This window comes from Macaca fascicularis, chromosome 3 (genome assembly GCF_037993035.2).
Source record: "Macaca fascicularis isolate 582-1 chromosome 3, T2T-MFA8v1.1".
NCBI classification, from domain to species: Eukaryota; Metazoa; Chordata; class Mammalia; order Primates; family Cercopithecidae; genus Macaca; species Macaca fascicularis.
The window spans coordinates 28,893,575-28,911,452 of NC_088377.1; the positions used below are offsets into that span (position 1 = coordinate 28,893,575).

At 34.8% G+C, this 17,878-nt stretch overlaps 1 protein-coding gene across 1 annotated transcript in view; it reads left to right on the top strand.

Annotated features, from left to right (window-relative positions):
* TMPRSS15 (transmembrane serine protease 15) overlaps positions 1-17,878 on the top strand; it is a 135,118-nt gene that overhangs the window by 55,155 nt on the left and 62,085 nt on the right. The window contains exons 11-15 of the mRNA XM_045389191.3: positions 2,834-2,939; positions 3,234-3,384; positions 5,472-5,607; positions 14,992-15,081; positions 17,583-17,708. Coding sequence (XP_045245126.2) covers positions 2,834-2,939; positions 3,234-3,384; positions 5,472-5,607; positions 14,992-15,081; positions 17,583-17,708 — 609 coding nt within the window. The remainder of the gene's footprint in view (positions 1-2,833; positions 2,940-3,233; positions 3,385-5,471; positions 5,608-14,991; positions 15,082-17,582; positions 17,709-17,878) is intronic.

Genomic DNA, 17,878 nt, shown 5'->3' on the forward strand with positions numbered 1-17,878 from the left:
ACTGTATTTGTATTTGGTTTAATAAGAAATAAAGAGATAATAAAAGATCTTGGGCCGGGCGCGGTGGCTCAAGCTTGTAATCCCAGCACTTTGGGAGGCCGAGACGGGCGGATCACGAGGTCAGGAGATCAAGACCATCCTGGCTAACATGGTGAAACCCCGTCTCTACTAAAAAACAAAAAACTAGCTGGGCGTGGTGGCGGGCGCCTGTAGTCCCAGCTACTTGGGAGGCTGAGGCAGGAGAATGGCGTAAACCCAGGAGGCGGAGCTTGCAGTGAGCTGAGATCCAGCCACTGCACTCCAGCCTGGGCCACAGAGTGAGACTCCGTCTCAAAAAAAGAAAAAGATCTTGAACAAGGGGCTAATTCGATTGTGCATAAGAAAGCATTATTGAGCAATGGTGTAAGAGATGACTCCCTTGAAGAATCAGTGAACTAGAAGTGAGATGCACTTGGAAATAGTGACAGTGATGGTCTGTCTTCCATGCGTTGGGATGTTTCTACTCTGCTCCCTGGTGAGATAGCCCAACAGACATGCTGTGTGAATGTGAGTTTCCATACTTTAAGTGGAAGCAACTGGATGTACAACTAATTGACAGCTTCTCAAATTAAAGAAGCAAACTGAAACTGTGCCTTAATAAAATTATTTAAGGAAGAAAAAGTGATTGATAATCTTGAGAAGACTTAGGAGATATGTAATAGTGGCCTTTAAACTTTTGTGGAGCTAATGAATACATTATATTGCAAATAGTCCCACAAGGCAAAATTAGATATAATAGGTGCATATAAGCTTATTTTTTAAAAAAGGAAAATAATTTTCTAATCATGTTGAAATGGAATGGGATGCCTTGGAATACAATAATTTCTTCTGCATCTGGCATGTGTTAACCAGAAATCAAGTGATCCCTTAGGGTAAAATGTCATAGATGAAATTTAAGGACAATTAGTGGTTAAACTAAGTACAGTTTTATGTAAACTACAAATCTCTACTCTTAAACCTTAGCATTTTATGAAGGATGTTATTCATCTTCTAATTTGTTAACTAAAGAATGAAGTTGATATCACAACAATAGCAATTTAATGTTGTATATTATTTTACTATATTCAATAATATGCAACCAATATGATATTTACTCTAGACAAGATTTATAAGGTACTATAGTCTACATAATTAATTATGTCTTACCTGATCACTGACAAGAAAAACTCATAGCGTCATATTTTGATCATACTGAAAACTCCAAATATATCACTGCTTAATAAGTGAAAAACAGTTTCAAATTATTTCAAATTAGTTATTACTATTGACTGTGAACATGGCCAAACATAAATAGGAGCATGATGTGTGTTTATATAATTGTAGCTAATTAGAAATTTTTCTGAATAGGCTAACCATTTGAGTATTTATTCATGATATTCAGTGGTATTTCAATTATTTCTTCCCCAATTATGTTCTAAGTAATCAAAAGTAAGGTAAATTCAAAAGTGATTTGGAGTTGCGCATTTAGAGAGTGGATTCTGGGACCTCTATTCTGTATCTATGCCACTCTTCTCCATTCAGTCATGTAATTAGAACACTCATGAAATAGCTAAGATAGGTACTCATGAAATATTACAGCATTATATAAAATAGGAGTAATGTGTTAATATAGAATGTTAAACACAGTATTATTTTACAGTTTGTCATATAAAGCAAATAAATGAATACATATTACATTTATTAAGCCACTAGACCATAATTTCACCTTGATAAAACATTCATTTATTCTGAATAATTTTTGCCTCACTGGTCTAAATATCCATTGATATATCTACAGGCACTTCCACTAGTTTCTTTTCTTTATGCTTGTTCTTACTTTGCATCTCATAAATGAGTGAGTTTAAAGTTTATATGCAACATTGCCTATATTTTTCTGTTGGAAAGCACAAGAGAGAAGATGCTTGATTTCAAGTAAACACTAAATTTCAGCATCTCATAAAAAATTTCATTCCAATCAAATTAGATTAATCCAACATCACATTTGCTTTATATAATATCTTGTTACATGATTCTTGCTTCCTGTCACAATATGTGAGCAGGAAACTAAGAATAGAATGAATTCCCCTAAGAAAATGTTCAAGATGTTATCCCAACAACCCTTCGCAAACTTCACATGACTGAAATCATTGGTTGGAATAATGAATTTCAGACCAAAAAGTACTTTATGCAGAGCCTTGTGCTATTTTGAAAGCTTTTATACATATTAGCATGCTTCCTGCTCCTCGGTGATCTGATTACCCATCATTCATAGGACTAAAGAAAGATAAGACTTTTAAAATAAGGCAAGTTCTTATTTAGAGATATGAAATGTTCAGTGAAATATAAAACTGAAAATCTTAGAAACTCTTAAATGTTTTGTATTTATATATGTGTGTGTGTATATTCTGAGTTAGTCCACTAGCATCTCTAAATATCCACATGTACTGACTGTCTCTAAAGATGTGAGTTAATCAAAATATCTAGTAAACTAGAATTAAGTCAGGAACTGGAATGGATTATTTAGTGACTCATAGTAAGTCAGAATTTTATATATCCTTGGCGGTACTCCACTTCAAGGCTCTTGTTTAATAAAGTGGGAGGCCCAGTGTTAAGCTATTTTTGTCAATAACAATCTGTTATGGCAAAAAACATACTGCTTTTCTGAGCTCGAGTCTAGTGTCCTGTCCACTATATCAAAATATGTTTCCTTAACCTTTCATCTTAAAATTTTTCTTTCCTGTTTACAAAGTCTACATGTCACACAATGAAAATGCAATATTTAAGTGAAATAAAATGGTTTTTGTTATTTTTACAGGATTTTACATTTCCACCCCAACTGGACCAGGAGGGAGAAAAGAACATGTGGGACTTTTAAGCCTCCACTTGGACCCCACTTTGGAGCCAGCTTGCCTTAGTTTCTGGTATGTTGTAGACACCTGTTTAAATGCTGCCTTATTTAATGGGTAACATTGCCTTGCTCAGGCCACCAGGCTCACATTTCACTAAGATGTTGGCTAAAGTTTTAATGCATATACTATTACTTTCCCAACTGATAAGCAACAAAACATTGATAGACTCCTCTCTCCATCCCCAGCAACTCCAAAACGCAGAGGGAGAAAAAGGTTGTTTCAAAGAAAGTAAAGAATTAAAAAGCTCTGAAAAGGACTTATTCTAATGTTTTAGGCATCCAAACATTTTGCTTCTTTCCAAACTAGGTATCATATGTATGGTGAAAATGTCCATAAATTAAGCATTAATATCAGCAATGACCAAAATATGGAGAAGACAGTTTTCCAAAAGGAAGGAAATTATGGAGAAAATTGGAATTATGGACAAGTAACCCTAAATGAAACAGTTAAATTTAAGGTTTGCAAAACACTTTATTATTTATATTTGTATTCTTTTTGTGGTGGTACAATTATATTTAGAATGATACGGTGAAAAAATTAATTTTCTGAAGATAATCAAGTCACTTTCTCTATTTGCCCAATCTACCTCATATTTTATCTTTGAATATTTAATTTTCATTTATTCATTAGCCTATTAAAAACCATCATTGAGGAACAATGTGCTAATGAAAATACAGCTTATAATGGTCCATAAAATACATCGAAGCCTTTTAGAATATTTCGGCTTCCTTCAGCAACTTTCTAGCATAGGCCAACCATTTATCTCTAAGTCCTCTACCTACCTACAATTTTCAGCTTTTCACAAACACCACCTAGGTCAGCCCCGCCCTTTTCTACACCTACGCCCATCGGCATCCACCCACCCAGCCCCACTCTGATTTAATCTCCACATGTTTCCTTTAGGAACAAATTATATGAGCTGTATCATTGGGAAGTCTCTGATCATTTATTTCACATTAAGGTGAATTAATTTTTCAAATAACACTTTAATGTGTTCTCTTCCTGAGGGTCTTTGCAATTAAAATATGGCATAATAGAGGCTATTAGTTTGACCAAATTAATAAGGTTTTCAATTGGTAATTTCAAACATGAGAGTATCACTTTCAGAAGATGTGTATTTGGACAGACACTGCCATCATCAAAGGCTCCAGATTTTCCCCATGACTTGGTGCAAGGTAGGCAATAATTAATAACTCTCAACTGTTTTCCTCCCATCTGTCTTTCCTTCCTTCTCTTCCTTTTTCCTTCTTTTCTGTCTTCTTATTTGATCCCTTTATGGGAGGTTTCCTCTCCAATTTTGTTTTCTGATCATTCAAAGAAGGCTAAATGGAACGGCGGGGGAGAAAAGAGAGAGCGGAAGGGGAAGTCAGTAATGCAGTGGCCAAATGTGGCTGCACTCACAGAGCATCTTTCCTAACGTAATATAATTGGGTCCATTTTCTCACAGCTCATGGGGTGGTGCGAGAGTGTCAAGTTCTACAGATATGTGCACTTTGGCTTTGCCATTTTGTTGTGAAATCATGAACAAGTCACCGTAGTCTCCTTGAAATTTAATTAGGTCATATGTGCAAGGAAGAAAATAATACTTACTGAAATCATGTCTGGTATGAAGTAGGTGGAATGGATAAACAAATGAGTGAATGAACGAGTGTTGAAAATTAAATAAGATCAATGTATACCATGTGCCTAGCATAGCAAGTAGCATATAGCAGACATTCAATTTATGTCTTTCCTCTTCTACATAGCACAGGATCCAGGAAAGTATAGCTAAAACACCCACTGTTTCTGATTAGAATGGAATCAAATCAATTCATATGCCTCTCTGAATTGCAGGTTGCTTTTAATGCTTTAAAAAACAACATCCTGAGTGATATAGCATTGGATGACATTAGCCTAAAATATGGGATTGGCAATGTTCCTGAGAACCTAATATGTTACCTCTAGCCACTGGACCTTTCTTCCAAGTCTGTGTCCTCCAGGCATCACCCTTGCACAGTATCCCACATCAACACCCTGGGTGAACTACGACCAGTAACAGCTGGTCCTGAATGATCATTTTACACTCATACTTTCTCTCGTCCCCTTCACCTCCGGTGTGTTTTCTCTTCAGGCTTTATATGCTCTAAGAAGGCAGAAAACTACCTGAATGTTTAATTTATTGCTGAGAGAAGAAATTTGGGAGAAGATTGCTTTCTCCTGCCAGATGATATATATTCATGACAGAGTACACTGGAGTATGACAATATCATAAAAAAAGACACAGACAGAGAGATAGAAACTGTAACAATACTGACTAACTCAGAAGGAAGACACCATTGGAAATTTAGCCAGTGTGAACACATAATAAGAGAGTTGGGTTCAGCAGAAGGATTTAAAAAGCATGGTCTGTCAAGATTTCACTATGTATTAACTGGTCACCATATAGTTTGAGGTGACAACATTGAATCTCTAGACAATATTGACTCTCTTGGGCTCACAAGAAGAATCAAGTCAGAGAAGATTAGAATGGAATCAAATCATTTCATATGCCTCTCTGAATTGCAGGTTGGTTTTCATGCTTTTAAAAACAAGATCCTGAGTGATATAGCATTGGATGACATTAGCCTAACACATGGGATTTGCAATGGGAGTCTTTATCCAGAACCAACTTTGGTGCCAACTCCTCCACCAGAACTTCCTAGTAAGTAACGTTCATGTGTATTTTGTCTTATTAAATCATTAATGTCAGGTGTGGAGGCTCACAGCTCTAATTCCAGCATTTTGGGAAGCTGAAGCAGGAGGATTGCTTGAAGCCAGGAGTTTGAGACAAGCCTGAGGATTATAGCGAGACTCTGTCTCTACAAAACAAAACAAACAAACAAAAATTAGCTGAGCACAGTGGTGCATACCTGTAGTCCCAGCTACTAGAGAGGCTGAGGCAGGAGGGCCTCTTGAGCCCTACAGATTGAGGCTGTTGTGAGCTGTAATCATGTCACTGTACTCCAGCCTGGGCAACAGAGTAAGACTCTGTCTCTAGAAAAACGAAACAAAACAAAAACAATAATTATTTTCAGGTAGGCCTTCCTTTGGCTTATTTTCATTATCTCAACCTACTGGTATTTATTTTTCCTGAAAATCAAAGACTTTAAAATATAAGCCAAGTGGAGGCTAGCAAAATATTACATGTTACACATAAACCCACAATGAAAATCACCTTTGTTATCGAGCATATTAATGATCATTGTAGTATCTTTTTATATTTGAAAGTAATAAAGGAGCTGGTTTCCATTTTGTTTTCACTGGAATACAAACAAGTGTTGTATTGGCCGTGTGGCATGGTCTGTAATCTTTGGAGAGGCAGCCCTCAGGTTTTTGTGACCTTCTTAAGGAGTAATTTTAAGAGTTTAGTTAAGTCTGAAACCTACTGTGTCTATTTTTAAAATAATGTAATAGCAATGACTAATCAAGCCTGGACTTTGAACACACAGACCTAGATCACCTAAAATATTTTTGTCCTAAATAGTGCCTGGATTAGTCAGCGTTCTCTAGAGGGACAAAACTACTAGGATAGATGTATATATGAAACGGAGTTTTTAAGGAGTGTTGACTCACATGATCACAAGGTGAAATTTCATAACAGGCCATCTGCAAGCTGAGGAGCAAAAAAGCCAGTCCAAGTCCCCAAACCTCAAAAGTAGGGAAGTTGATCGTGCAGCCTTCAATCTGTGGTCAAAGGCCTGAGAGCCTCTGGCAACCACTGGTGTAGGTCCAAGAGCCTGAAAGCTGAAGAACTTGGAGTCCGATGTTTGAGGGCAGGAAGCATCCAGCGTGGGGGAAAGATGAAGGCCAGAAAACTCAGTCAGTCTAATCCTTCCACGTTCTTCTGCCTGCTTTTATTCTAGCTGTGCTGGCAGCTGGTTAGACAGTGCCCACCCAGACTGAGAGTGGGTCTGCCTCTCCCAGTCCACTGACTCAAATGTTAATCTTTGGCAACAGCTTCACAGACACACCCAGGAACAATACTTTGCATCCTGCAATCCAATCAAGTTGGCATTCAATATTAACTATCACAGTATCTTTGTAAGGCTTTGGAGTATGTTCCTTTCATGGAGCCACTCATGTGTTACTGCTGAGAAGTGACCAAGATTCACAATGTCCTATAAGATCTTTTAACTCAAACGAACCAAATCGAGCCTATGTCTGCTTGTGCTCTTAAGTCAAATTGGAAGCATAGCATTTCAGAACAAAACCCATTACCATTCAAATTATCCATGTTAAAGAAGACAATCACTTCATACTACTTTCAGATTAGGGATTTGACAGAAAAACAAAGACAAAAGAAAAATGCCTATGATAATAAGTAATAACAAACATCCACTGACTTTCTATAGGGATTTTTTTCACTACACTGTTGTTTTTATGCAAAAAAACAACGCTTTTTTCTTTGGATTGTGGTGGTTGGAAACTGACTTAGCTCTATGGCTTTGTTTGGGTTAAATCTCTTGTGTCTTTAGTTCTGCATGGATCTGATCCCACAAACACAGTACTTTTTCCATTTCTCATTTTCTTCCAAGCACACTTACTACTTTTACTAAATTTATATCAGCAAACCAGTTTGGAGAGCCTATCCAAATTTGGTTTACTTCCAAAATTATATATTTTTCTGCTTCCAATCTTCAAGGAAAAAAAGCAGACTTTTCAAATGAGTGACTTTAACACTGAAAAGGTTCTAAAGATTAATTATGGGTATTTGAGAACATGTAACAAATGAGCTACCATTAGGTTGAAGATAGTAGTTATATTGTCATATTGATCCCACGCCACCATATTGAATGAGCACTTACATTCCACCAAAAGATTGGTTTGCTTTTACTATCTTGTGTATTAACATGTTTAGATGCTTATATGAGATATATAAAAATTACTCAATATTTAATCATTCATTCAAATTTTATAAATATCTGCCATCTGCAAAACACTGCAGATGAAATGTAAGATGTAGCAATAACCATTAATACATGAAAAAATTATATAAATAAATATTTAAAGCAATGTATTATTATGTGCCCCTAAAGGTAATACATGAGAGAAGTAAGTGATAGAGGACTTTGGAGAAAACAACATGTGAGCAAAAAAGGGTTTAAGGAAGTGTGCAGATAAAAGACAGAATGATACTCATAAAATTGATGACAAAGCAGGAAAGTACCATACATTCTCATGTAATAATATTGGTCATAAAATTGTGACAAGAAATGGGTTCCTTCACAGCAAACTCTAGCTCAAATTTACCTTTGCTTTACCAGTGTATGACTGGTTCCTAACATCACAATAACTGGTCATCAGTAAATACTATTAGAGATGGACTAAGCCTCTCTCTTTCTCACTCTTTATCTCTCTCTCTCTCTCTCTCTCTCTCTCTGTCTGTCTCTGTCTCTGTCTCTCCCTATTTTGAATATACTCTTATTTTGGTGACATGAAACTTTTGTTAAACAAAATTTTGGCACCAAAACTAAAGTTTGGAAGTGATGGTAGGGATGGATGTAGAAAAAAATACTCACATAAATGGAATAATTTTGCATTCGTGGCATTGTTTGAAAATAATTGTCTCACTTCATTTTGTGTAGGTGACCCACACCCTACCTATTTATTATATGGAACAGTTTTGTGCAAGAACAACATTCAGCATCATTAAAATCATAGATGGCTTGATAAATATTAATTATCCCTACAGATACCAAATACTAGCAACATTTTGCTATTTTGATATTTCAGTCATTTAACGTGATAGATTTTCTTGATAATTCTGCTAGTTTGTTCCTCTATTTATTCATAAATAATAAAGAAGAAAAATTTTCTGGGAGGAAGTAACATCGTTTCTTAGACCTGATGTTTAAAATGTAGCAACATCTCATCACTACCTAAAATAGAAAATTTGAGATAACTTTTTTACATCATGTCATACATAGAAAAAAAATTTTAAATATGGTTTCTTAAGTTAAAAATTTATCTATATGACCCTTATAGTCTTCATATTTATATTCCAATCAGGAAGAGAAAAAGATAACACCTTGATGTCAAGCTTGGTGTCCCCGTCTATTTTAACAATAGGGAAATTATAATGAACGAATAACCCATCTGATTTGAAAATACAAACTTTAGAATCTGCCCAGAGTCTATTGGTTCCAGTTTCCAAATGGTTCACTTCAAGACAATATTTTTCACAGCAGAAAATGTTAATTACCATCAAATGTATTCTGAACAATTTCATTCTAATGCCATTTGCAATTGGTTCAGTGAAATTCTTATTTGAGCAGAGCTTTTTTGGTTCCAGATCACTGACTTGTTTAAGCAGTAATAAAAGGAAACCATGGCTGACTGGCTAATAGCCTTTCTTTGGCTTTGTTTAGAGCACTTAGGGAAGAAAACAATCCCAGACCAGTGACTGAGTAATAAAGCTCAGTTTCTTCCCTCTTTCCTAGGAACCCACATTGTGTTTAGTTTGAGGAAATGTAAGTTCGGCTTTCATAACCACAGAGATTCTTCCATTTCATGACTTTAATAACTTTCTGCTGCATCAGTTCTACAACTGTTGCTCTGTGATGTTGATACAAATGAATTTAAATGTGGGGATTGCACTGAGTACACTTTAAGAGAGTAAACATTCCATTACACGACTATCATGCCAATTTAAAACGATTTTGATGATTCATGACAAGATACCTACTGATTAGAAATAGGTGTATACAAAACAAAATCCACATTTCAGGCCCCTGGCTTATTTCTGGGGCTGTTAAAACTAATTAAAAACAAAAACAAAACACCTAGCTATAGTGTTAGATATTACAATATTCACTCTTCATTTCCACAGTTTTTCTTTATTTCACCATTTTTAAAGCCATTTTCTGCTTCCAACTGTGAATTAAAGGTAATTGGGCATGGTCGGGTGCGGTACCTCACACCTGTAATACCAGCACTTTGGGAGGCTCAGGGGGCAGGTCACTTGAGGCCAGGAATTCAAGACCAGCCTCACCAACATGGCGAAACCCTGTCTCTCTGAGGAGGGGTGGGGAAGTTAATTTGGAAAGTTTTGTAGATGTGACCTAATACTTAGAGCTAAATAATCTAACTTTAGTTCTTCATGTAGATATGAATCAATCAGTACCTGTCTACCTCTCTACCTCTCTTGAAATTGATGGCCATATTCAGCAGTGAAATTGATGGCCATATTCAGCAGAACTGCTTGCTTTCTATATCGTTAGTATGACTTATAGTGAAACCTGTAGCAAACTCCATATTAACTGCAAACATATACACTTGTATCAGTGTGTTTTGGGCTGTTTTATTTTGTTTTAACTATTTTACCTCTAAAACTAATAGCCTGAGCCAGGCACAGTGGCACATACCTGTTGTCCGAGCTACTCAGAAGCCTGAGACAGGATGATGCTTTGAAGTCAGGAGTTCAAGGCTGGAGTACACTACGATCATGCTTGTGAATAGCCACAGCACTCCAGTCTGGGCAACAGAGTAAGACTCAATCTCAAAGCAAGACAAAACAAAACAAACTAATAGCCTATGTTTTTGAGCTCTCATTGTCTGGATTTTTATTAATAACCAAATTTAGAGCACAGAGAATAAAAATCTGAACTTTATTGTTGCACATTTAATAAAAATATTTATATCAGGAATGATCACTATAACTTGTTAATGAAAACATAAATTTTGATAAAATGAATACAAAATTTTATGGAATATTTTACTTTAAATTACAACCTAAACTCTTAAAATGCTATTTGTAATACCAAAAGATTTGTGTATCTATTACAATAATGATGAAAAACAATAGCCAATTTTGAAAATTAGCCACTTTTTATATATTCAAACATCAATCAATAGGCTGTATTATTTCTCAAGCTACATCTATTAATTCTATCACATAAAGTATCAATCAAAAATCTGTTTTTCCCATATTCTCATTTCTTGTTTTGCCATAAATATTTTTAATTAAAGCCCTGTCATTGTAGATGAAAGCTAGGCTCTTCTCCTTTCCACCTCTCAGTAAACACCCCTGCGTTAACACACATTTCATGGACATCAGAAGCTTAAGCATGGAGTAAAAATGACATGCATCAAGGAAAATACCTATCCTTGGCAATCACTTTGCCAAATACTGCATGTTATTTACATAGTATATGCAGTGAAAATCCCTAGTGGCATAGTAAGAAATTAATCAGAACACAAGTGTTTGAGAGAACAGCTCCCAGAAAAAAAAAAAAAAAAAAAAGAAGAAGGAATTTAACACTGTAAATGAATACAATTCCCTATACCAGACAGGCTATTTTACTCTCTTTCCCTGGCTGAGGATGTTTTACCTAATGGCACAGCATGACTGTGATATCTGGAATTACATTTCATTAATCTTTAGTTTCTCTATTAGAAGCACACGCCACATCTCTGCTAGATCAACACCACCATTAAAGTAAATTGTGTCGTCATATTTAGAATGACTTAAAGTGCTTTTACCAATTCTTTACAGTCATTTATATGCAGAGAGTAACTGATCTATTTTATCAGGCCAAGGATCAGAGATGTCTTATTGGTCAGTTATTTGATAATAAATTATAATTTAAATGCATTTCAAAAAGTACTTAAGTATTTTAAAGGGATGCATTTTCCAAGACTTGTGTTTAGTGGAGAAATCCTAAGTAAACTGCCTGCCTTGACAGGTTTAACTATTACAGTTGACAACGTTTGAGTTCTTGTTTTGTACTCATTAACATCCTACCTACTCATCTTTAAGTATAGCACACTAAGTGTTCAATTATGTCAAAATCCAATGCATTTTCCAAATCTCAACTATTTACTATATCAGGAATATAAGGTTTTACATTTTTTCCTGTTACTTGAGGATAAAATAAGAATAATGGTAAAAAATACAAAAACATTTTTTAAAAATCCACTATTGGCCACTGCTACATTTGTGAAATAGGCAGTTACTTTTTCCCACTCTTATATTTGAGTGGAATATTTGTCCCTGCAGTTAGTTACACATTCCCTCCTTCACTGGTCTCATTAAGGATTAAAAGAAGTGTTTCATAGCAATGTAGAATTATTGAAATCAAATGTGCCATGTGTATGTAGAGGTTATAGGATTGTGGTAGACCCTTCTTCCGAAATCTTTGTAAATTAGTCATGATTTCCTGTTGAGAAGTTGCCCTTATTCTCCATTGTTGTTCTTTCTTTGGTTCACATGCCTTTCTCAGCACCCCGTGTACACTCTCTTCTTCCTTCTAGGTTTACCCATCCTTGACTTTACTTGTCAGTGTTTTCATCCACTGCCCTTTTTTTATTATGTATATATGAAGTGCCAATTATACAGACTCAATTTAAACCCTGCTTATGGCAGTGTGAACCAGATGGTGGAAATTATTCAAAGTTTAATCAACCCAATAGGAGACAGTAAAGTGCTGTGGGATGAGCTTGAGATTAACCACGATGAGTTCTTGACTTTGACACTAGGTGGCTGTGTATGGCATTAACAAGCAAGTGAATATCTGTAATTCTCAGATTTTCCATTTAAAGCTGAAATAATAATAGTAATTACCTAATCCGCAAGGTTGCCTTGAAAACCAGTACTAAGTATGGCAGGTAATGCAAAGGAACATTTCTTAAATTGTCTCTAATTTTACAACGATCCAAAAAATCCTTAATAGATATCTAGTTGTCTCCAAGACAACTAACTCAGAGCCACAATTTTCATCCAGCAGCTCCAACAAATCCTCCTCTTATGCACTGCATTCTCTCCCCATATGAGATAATACGCATGGAAACACTTTGCAAGCTTTGGTAAAACATTTTATTATTTTGATAAGTTCATCTGGGTATAGACAAACCTGGTCCTGGAAGTCATGTAGAACAGGATCATGCCCTATCTCTTTACTGAACAGGACAGGTTGGCAAGGATCCCAACACTAAGTCAGAGTAATTGCCTTCTCTCTCCCATCATATGCATCATGAAACTCAAATCTAAGCAGTGCATTACATGTAAATTTTGAAGATGCACATGAATTTCAGGTGATTTACAGAAATAAGGCAGATGATATATGAAAGAGAAATTAAAGAAGAGGGTATGGCTATAGACCCTGTCATAGATGTAGAGACACTTAATTATTCCTCCCATAATCTGATTTCTAGTTTATTGTGGGTAAATAATCCCAGTATCATATGCCTTTAATAATAGAAAATAATATATTTATTCCAGTTTTCTGCATTCTTCAAATTAGGTTACTTTTCTTCTTTTGGTCTTATTTTAAAACATAATAATGGTAACAAGAAGTAGATACAATTAGAATGTTTAAAATAGTTGTTGATTTTTTACATTACTTTAGAATTTGTTTCTAATAAATGAAACACCAAAGTATGTTAAGAATTTTATAAAGTTAATCTACCTACTTAAAGGGTCAGTCTCTGAGCTGGAAGATCTGTGCTCTACTGTTTTAATAAATTTGCCTTAGTAAGTTACCTGTCTCTATTCAGCTTCTGCCCAATGTTGGCTACCAGATCAGAGCATTCATTAAGCAAATGAAGTTTCACTTTGTCGCCCTTCCCTCACTATCGATGTGCAGAATAGTGAAGCTTCCCCTTAAGACTACCAATAAATAAATAAATAAAAGGGAAAAAAAGGAAAATCAAGAATTGCAGAATTAAATGATTTACTAGCCTTTCTCGTTAGAGAGTGGTAAATATTGAATTTGTTTTATTATAAGTAAACATTTTCTACAGTCCCTACTGTAGAAATTTGATACTTTAGTTTATGAAACCTATTTATAAAAGATATTTGACAAAAAAGTTCCTTTGTACAAATAATTTTAGGGGAGTGCTGTACACTATCATGCTTTCTTGAAGATTCACAAGGGCCTTAAGAATACTAAAGAAATTTTGAATAGTTCTTATCTATTTTTTTTTTCAATTTTCTTTTTAACTCCTAAGTTCAGGGGAACAAGTGCAGGTTTGTTACACAGGTAAACTCGTGTCATGGAGGTTGGTTGTACAGATTATTTTATCACCCAGGTATCAAACCTAGTATTCACTACTTATTCTTCCTGATTCCCCTCCCTCCTACCACTCTCCACCCTCCGAAGGCCCCAGTGTGTGTTGTTTCCCTCTATGTGTCCACGTGTTCTCATGATTTAGCTTTCACTTCTAAGTGAGAACGTGCAGAATTTGATTTTCTGTTCTTGTGTTAGTGTGCTAAGGATAATGGTCTCCAGCTCCGTCCGTGTCCCTGCGAATGTCGTGATCTCATTATTTTTTATTACTGCATAGTATTCCATGGTGTATATGTACCACCTTTTCTTTATCCAGTCTATCATTGATGGCCATTTAGGTTGATTTAAGTCTTTCCTATTTTGAATAGCACTGCAATGAACAAACATGTGCATGTGTCTTTATAATAGAAGGATTTATATTCCTTTGAGTATATACCTACCTGGTAGCAGAATTGCTGGGTCAAATGGCATTTCTGTCTTTAGGTCTTTGAGAAATTACCACACTGTCTTCCACATAGTTTAACTAATTTACATTCCCACCAACAGTCTATAAGTGTTCCTTTTTCTCCACAAACTCTCCAATATTTGTTATTTTTTGACTTTTTAGTAATAGCCACTCTGACTGGTGTCAGATGGTACCTTTTGCAAATTCTGCATCTGACAAAGGTCCAATATCCAGCTTCTATAAAGAACTTTATATGAAAATTTACAAGAAAAAGAAATTTACAAGAAAAAGAATAAACAACCCCACAAAAAAGTGGGCAAAGGACATGAACAAACACTTTTCAAAAGATAACATACATGCAGCCAACAATCACATGAAAAAAGCTCAACATCACTGATCATTAGAGTTCTTATCTATTTAATCTATTAAGTATTTTTCCTTTACTTAAACTGCAACATTTACCCTTACATGACTAAAATTTACTTGTCAAAATTTGTATTCTAAGAAATGTAATTGAAAATTCGCTGGCATATGGTATTAGCTCTCTGAAATACTCATTGTGTTACTAATGATTTCTCATTGCTTTCCTTTTCAGCGGACTGTGGAGGACCTTTTGAACTGTGGGAGCCAAATACAACATTCAGTTCTATGAACTTTCCAAACAGCTACCCTAATCTGGCTTTCTGTGAGTCATTTCTTTTCCAGGTCATCAGAAACAAATCTCCATATGAAATGTAGATCTCCCCTTGGCACAGCAAAGTAAATTATCAATTTGTCAAACATGGGTACACCTGTCATGTCTACCTATAAGATTGCTTAATATAACAACAAAAATAACAATAATTCCTAAATATATACAGCATTTGTTTCATGGCAGGTACTGTGTTAATGCCCAATATACATTGTTTCATTCATTTACCACAAGAACTTCTTGAAGCAGGTGTCATTATTATAATTCCAAATTTAGAAGTTGAATAACAATAGTAAGAGAGCCAGTGTTACTCCAGACACCGCTTTCTAAATCACTTTCCTTGTCTGTGCATATAATGTCTACAGTGTGTTTAACAAGTTTGCAATTTCAAAGGAGAAAGACAATGGAAAGTATTAAAAAGTAAAGAACCTGTTGTAGCATTCACACTTTTTGCAAATATACACTGGAGTCAATAAAGCAGATAGCTACAGTAATGTAATTATTTCCAGTATAAAAAATAAAATTATAAGAAAGATCACTAAAAATTTTGTCTAGAGAAAATAGTTTGCTAAAACTGCATAAAGACTACTTCTAGGGCAATGTTCCTAAATAGAGAAACTCATATAGAGATACATAAAGATTGGGTTGGAGATGCAGATTCCCTAGCCCGTCCTACAAAGGTTCCACTTCAGGAGTTTGGGTTGGGAAACAAGCATCTTTCCATGACCATGCCTGGTTAAGACCACTAAGCTAAATGGAGAATTCTGTCAATGAAAGAAATGCCCCAGTGCTGGGGAAAATGTGTCGTCAGAAAAAGCCAACCTTCTTCCTTCAGATGATCAAGAGATAAGAGAGCATCACTTTTATAGGTGCATATAGGGTCAGTATTGTAGACAGATAACTCATCCCCCAAAAAATAAATAGCAACTAATCTAATTTGACTTGTTTGGGGAAACAAAGTTATCTCTGCTTCACACTGAAGACATCTTTTAAACGTCATTTGAACAAAGTGATAATCTGAAAAATCCAGCAAGCAGTGGAACATCGAAACAATTTGGAGAAATTTATTAAATTTAAATGTATTTGTTTATTCGACAAATGTGTATTCAATACTTTATTTCCTTAGTCTGAAGTAAGTAAAGAAGACACAAATGTAGCACAGTATAGATGGTGACTCAATATGTTGTCAGGCACAAAGTGTCCAAAATACTGTTATAATAAGGGTAAAGGCAGGACTCTGTAGAGAGACGTGGAGAGTCCTTGACATACCAAAGTAGGAGACAACTGTTTCTTGAATCGCCAAGAAAAATTAAATAATGGTAATGGGTAAAATTAGAAGTATGAAGGGATTTTGCACCATGTTATGAAGTTTGAATTCCATTCTGAGAGCACTGGGGAGTTCTTTGAATAGTTTACAGGAAAATGGCGATAAAAAGGAGCTTGCATTTTAGATCAGAGATCGATGGTAAGGTATAAGAACCATCAGCATCACCAACTGGGAGATGAGAGACTATAGTTATTTGAACTCTTGTCATGGTGGCAAAGGACATTGAGAAGTAAATGGGATTCAAAGGATATAGGAGGTAGTATTAACAGGCTTTGGTGATTGATTGGATGTGGTAGGAGAAAGGAGGTTAAGGAAGGTGCTGAGGTTTCAAGCATAGAGAACTGTGAGTGGGTGATTAGTAGTGCCACTGAGATAGGAAGGATAAGATAAATGAGTTTGCAAAAGAGATAATTCTACTTTTTCTTTAGAACATGTTGGATTTGAACTATGTACAGCCATAGACAGTAAATAAGTAGATAAATTTGCCTGCATTTCAAAAAAGTGCAGAAAATAAAGACTTAGAAACTGTTACTATATAAATATAGTTATATTTCTTAAGAGTGAATGAGAAAACTAATAGAGAATGAGAGAAGAATGGCCTAGAAAAAAATCTGAAGGTTAAATCATTTCAGAAATCAATAAAAACAAGAAGTGTTTATTGATGCTGTTTGTCTTGTTTCATTTTGTTTTTGTTTTTTTAATGAACTAAATGTAAATAAATGCAGAAACCTTTAAAATAAATATTAAAGCTTACTTGTCCTATAAATTGCATTTTAATTACCTAATTTTCTTCTAAATTTGATCACGGAAAATTAAAAAAATAAAACTATAATTTTGGTATCTTTTGATATTCATAAATGTTATATCGTACAGGTAAAATAATATTTGTAAACTTTGATTAAAGTATTCCATTTCACAAAAATATCAATTATACTAAATAATTTCAAATTTAATTGAAATATTACTATAAATATTACTGAATAAACCAATATATTTTCTCACCCAAAAAAAAAGTAATGAAAGGAAAAAAGAAACACCTCAAAATATTGATTTTCATGAAATGGAAAAAAAAATTTTTTTTAAGTTATTTGAAATTCTCAAGAGAGTGAAGCTTTTAAGAGAAATCACCAAGTGTGTTCCAAATTAAATGTTACTTCTTACTTTTAAGGTGTTTGGATTTTAAATGCACAAAAAGGAAAGAATATACAACTTCATTTTCAAGAATTTGACTTAGAAAATATTAACGATGTAGTTGAAATAAGAGATGGTGGAGAAGCTGATTCCTTGTTCTTAAGTAAGTCTGCAATCTGAATATTGTAAAGGTTGTGTAGCTCAAGATGTTGTTCTGATGGAAAGAGCATTTCTTAATAAATGTAATCACTCTTTTACAACTTGCAAAATGAAAATACAATAGTAAGGTGGCATAAGTTTATGTGGAGCTTACAATATAGGGCATATTTAAAA